This window comes from Nicotiana attenuata, chromosome 1, assembly GCF_001879085.1.
Source record: "Nicotiana attenuata strain UT chromosome 1, NIATTr2, whole genome shotgun sequence".
NCBI lineage: Eukaryota > Viridiplantae > Streptophyta > Magnoliopsida > Solanales > Solanaceae > Nicotiana > Nicotiana attenuata.
The window spans coordinates 81058864-81063180 of NC_031989.1; the positions used below are offsets into that span (position 1 = coordinate 81058864).

A 4317-nucleotide genomic window follows, 5' to 3' on the forward strand; every position below is an offset into this window, starting at 1 on the left:
ATGCAAAAAAATTTGGTGAAACCGGGCAAGACAAGGTTCGCCACTGCTTTCTTGACTTTGCATAGTATCCACTTGCAAAAAGGCAATTTGAGAAAGTTGTTCACTTCAGAGGAATGGAGCAAGAGTAAATTTGCAAAGGAAAGTGCGGGGAAAGAGGTTGCACGCATTATTCTTTCTTATTCTTTTTGGAATAATGTCCTTCATGCTCTTAAAATTGGTGACCCTTTGGTTAAAGTACTCGGTTTGGTGGATGGGGAGCAAAAACCACCAATAGGCTACCTCTATGAAGCTATGGATAGGGCCAAGGAGGCTATTCAAGCATCATTCACTAATGAGCAGAAATATGCAAAGGTCTTTCAGATCATTGATGCAAGATGGAATGAGCAACTTCATAGACCTTTGCATGCAGCTGGACTTATTCTGAACCCGTCACTCTTTTATGATCAGTATGAGAATAATTCATTGGCTAAAGAAGTGTGGACAGGATTCCATCAGGTTGTTATCAAGTTGACCCCAGATGAAGACTTGCAAGAAAAAATATCAGATCAGGTTGCTACTTACAAGGCAGCTAAAGGACTTTTTAAGCTCCGACTTGCAATTAAACAAAGAAAGACTAAGTCGCCAGGTGACCAAGTATTTCTATATTTTATAGCTCTAACTTCAATTTATTTTTTATACTTATTAACTCTTGAACATTTTTTTTGACTTCTATAGTTGAGTGGTGGGACCAATATGGTGTAGAGACTCCGGATTTACAGACTTTCGCCATCAAAGTTCTAAGTTTAACTTGTAGCTCATCCGGATGTGAAAGGAACTGGAGTGTTTTTGAACACGTGAGAAATAAAAAGAATTATTTCGTGTTTTGAGATAAAGTAAATTATATCTCAATTGTCCAAACTCCTACTAATTAGTTGACGCATCTTGTTTGCAGATTCATACAAAGAAGAGGAATCGACTAACCTTGAAGCGCCTCCATAATCTTGTGTTCATAAAATACAATAGAGCATTGAGGCGTCGCTACAACCACCGCAATATAATTGATCCAATTCTTTTGGACAATATTGATGAGGCTAATAAGTGGCTAATCGGAGTCCCCGAAAATTGTGAAGATCGAAGAAGTATTTGAAGGCGACTCTGATTTCACTTGGGGTGATGCTGCGGTTGGTAGTGGAGTTGGGGAGAATCCTTATGGTTTAAGGAGATATACTCCAAGTTCAAGCTCTATTAGGAAGGGAAAAAGTGTGGCTACTACAAGTCGATCCCTATCCCTAATTGATGAAGATGAAAGTGATCATGAAGAGGAGGGGAAGAAGAAGAAGACGAGCAATATGAAGATAATAGAGGAATTCAAGATTTTGACAATCTAAGTGTCAAAAAAACCGACCGCTTCCTCGCTTTAAGCGAAGCGGAGCGCTGGGTGGGTCGCAACCCCAACAAAAAGCGGCTCAGGTGGTAAAAAGCGACCGCTTCTACCAAAAAAGCGAGAAGCGGTGAAGCGGTAGGAAGCGGAAGAAGCGAGCGCTTCTGGAAATAAAAGCTCAAACGAGTCTTTTTCAATTAAAAGACCCAAATCGAGTGAGTCTTCTGTTTTAGTCATTCTTCATCAACAACCTAGGGTTATAAACCAGCCTTTTCTTCCTCAAAAAACCAGCGATTTCTTCCTCAAAAAGCAACGATTTGTTCAAGCAAACTAGGGTTCTTCTTCTTCTTCTTCAACATTACAACAAGTCAACAGCAGCTTCCAAGTTTCAACAGGTATGTTTTTATTTTCATTCTTGTTCTTCTTCTTTTTCTTCGTCTTTTTCTTTTTCTTTCTAAACGTCCAAAAAGCGCCGAAATGCCGGCGAATTTTTTTCAGGGCCCCGTTTCTGCCCAGATTCTGCGCAATTTCTGCCAAATTATATATTTTTTATTCTTAGTTCTTATTGCCTTTCTTGTGTGTTATGTAGTTGATATTTTAATGGCGCCAAAAGAAGATAGGAAAGACCCGACTTGGGCTTACTCGGCAAGAGTTAGCGAGACCAACAAGATGGCCATTAGATGTCTTTTTTGTGATAAGATTACAAATGGAGGAATTTATCGTCAAAAAGTGCATCCAATCAGTGGTGATCCAAATGTCGCATTTTGTCCTAAAGTTCCGGGGCATGTGAAGGAAGAATTGAAAGCATACCTTCAAAAAAAGAAAGAGTTAAAGACTCAAATGATGCATGAACAAGAACTTTATAATCTTGATGATGATGATGAAACAGAAGAAGGTGACGATGCTTCATTGCTTCCACCAAAATCACAAAAGCGGGGAAGGATGCTTCCACCAATGTCTTCTAGTTGTGGATCTACTGGCAAGACCAAAGGTCCTATGGATTGTTACTTCCCGCAAAAATCTGGAGATAAGGGAGGAAAAAGTGGTAATTCTCAAGTTGATGCAAAAGCGATTTTGAGGGACCGTGCAGTTACCTGCTTTGCCCGGTGGATGTATGATGCAGGTCTTCCTTTTAATTGTGTTAATTATACTGACACTTTTGCTGCTTTTATTGAGGCCGTAGGCCAATATGGCCCAGGAATGAAGCCTCCAACTTATTATGAAGTTAGAGGGCCATATCTAAAAAAAGAGGTGGCAGAGGTGAACAAAATCGTGGAGGAGCACAAAGTAGAATGGGACAAGTTTGGTTGTTCCATTATGATGGATAAGTGGACCGCGAGAAATGGAAAAATGATCATCAATATCTTGGTGAATTCTCCTGAGGGAAGCCTGTTTCTTGAGTCCGTTGATGCAAGCGACTCTTCAACTGATTCAACCAAAATGTACTCCTTGTTCAAGAGTACAATAGACTCTATTGGAGCAGAAAATGTTGTTCAAGTTGTCACGGACAACGCCAGTGCAAATGTTAAAGCTGGTGATATGATGTCTGCTTGCTACCCGCATATCTATTGGACTCCGTGTGCAGCACATTCTGTTAATTTGATCTTTGGTGATATTTTCAAGGAAAGACCCTTCAGTAATGTCTTTAATCAGGCAATTAGAGAGCATTCCTATATTGTTCAAAGGCCTTTGTTATTGAACATGATGAAGAGATTCACTAAACAAAGAAGCTTGGTGAAACCTGCAAAGACAAGATTTGCTACTGCATTCTTGACTTTGGCTAGGATGTATGAGCAAAAAAGCAATTTGAAGAAGTTGTTTGTTTCAGAAGAGTACACTAGCAGTGCCCATGGAAGGGAAGCTCAAGGGAGAGAACTCTGCAGATATTATACTTTCTCCTTCATTCTGGAACAATGTTGTTCATGCATTGAAGATTGGTGGTCCTTTAGTTAAAGTTCGTTTGGTGAATGGGGAGCAAAGGCCACCAATGGGCTACTTGTACGAAGCAATTGATATGGCAAAGGAGGCTATTCAAGCCTTTTTTAGTGATCAAAGAAAATACAAAAGAGTCTTTGAGATCATAGATAAAAGGTGGGATAGTAAGATTCATAGACCTTTGCATGCAACTGGACTTGTTTTGAACCTGAAAACAATGAAGAGAGGATTCTAGGAGATGAACCTTTGTGGAATGGATACTATGGATGCATTGAGAAGTTGATACCTGAAGAATCCGTGCAAGATAAACTCATAGAGCAATTTAGTATTTATAGGAATGCCGAGAACCTTTTTGGAAAAAACATGGCCATTAGACAAAGAAAGACAAAGTCACCAGGTGAGCGAGTGCTTATATGTTGTTTTATCGTTAATAAGTTATTTCTTTATTAATATTATGTTTTGAAAATTTGTTCTACTTCTACAGTTGAATGGTGGAAGCAATTTGGTCATTCTACTCCAGATTTACAAAAGTTTGCCATCAAGGTTCTAAGTCTAACATGTAGCTCATCCGGGTGTGAAAGGAATTGGAGCGTGTTTTAGCATGTCAGAACTAATAAGAAAGATTTAGTATATTGAGATAATTAAATTATATCTCAATTGTCCTAATCTTACTAATTACTTATTATTGGCAGACTCATACCAAAAGAGGAACAAACTAACCTTGAAGCGTCTCAATGATCTAGTCTTCATTAAGTACAATAGAACATTGAGGCGTCGTTACAACGCTCGCAATGTAATTGATCCAATTAGTTTGGACAACATCGATGATGCTAATGAATGGCTAACTGGAGTCCCGGAAGATCATGCAGATGAAGAAGTATTTGAGGATACTTCTGATATCACTTGGGGTGATGTTGCGGAGACGCGTGGAATTGGGGAGAGGATTTATGGTTTGAGGGGGAGTACCTCAACTTCAAGTTCACAGAGGAAGGGAAAACAGGCAGCTACTTTGTCCCTAGTTG

At 39.4% G+C, this 4317-nt stretch overlaps 2 protein-coding genes across 2 annotated transcripts in view; both read left to right on the forward strand.

Annotated features, from left to right (window-relative positions):
• Positions 1-658, forward strand: LOC109237738. The gene is made up of 2 exons (XM_019404095.1): positions 1-549; positions 653-658. Exons 1-2 carry the CDS (start codon positions 1-3, stop codon positions 656-658), a joined length of 555 nt encoding a protein of 184 aa, XP_019259640.1.
• LOC109237748 overlaps positions 1961-4317 on the forward strand; it is a 3535-nt gene continuing 1178 nt past the window's right edge. Inside the window, exons 1-5 of the mRNA XM_019404107.1 lie at positions 1961-3094; positions 3189-3459; positions 3519-3692; positions 3780-3854; positions 3988-4295. Coding sequence (XP_019259652.1) covers positions 1961-3094; positions 3189-3459; positions 3519-3692; positions 3780-3854; positions 3988-4295 — 1962 coding nt within the window. The remainder of the gene's footprint in view (positions 3095-3188; positions 3460-3518; positions 3693-3779; positions 3855-3987; positions 4296-4317) is intronic.

Coding starts and splice junctions, on each gene's coding strand:
- LOC109237738 (XM_019404095.1), top strand. CDS start 1: ATGCAAAAAAATTTGGTGAAACCGGGCAAGACAAGGTTCGCCACTGCT.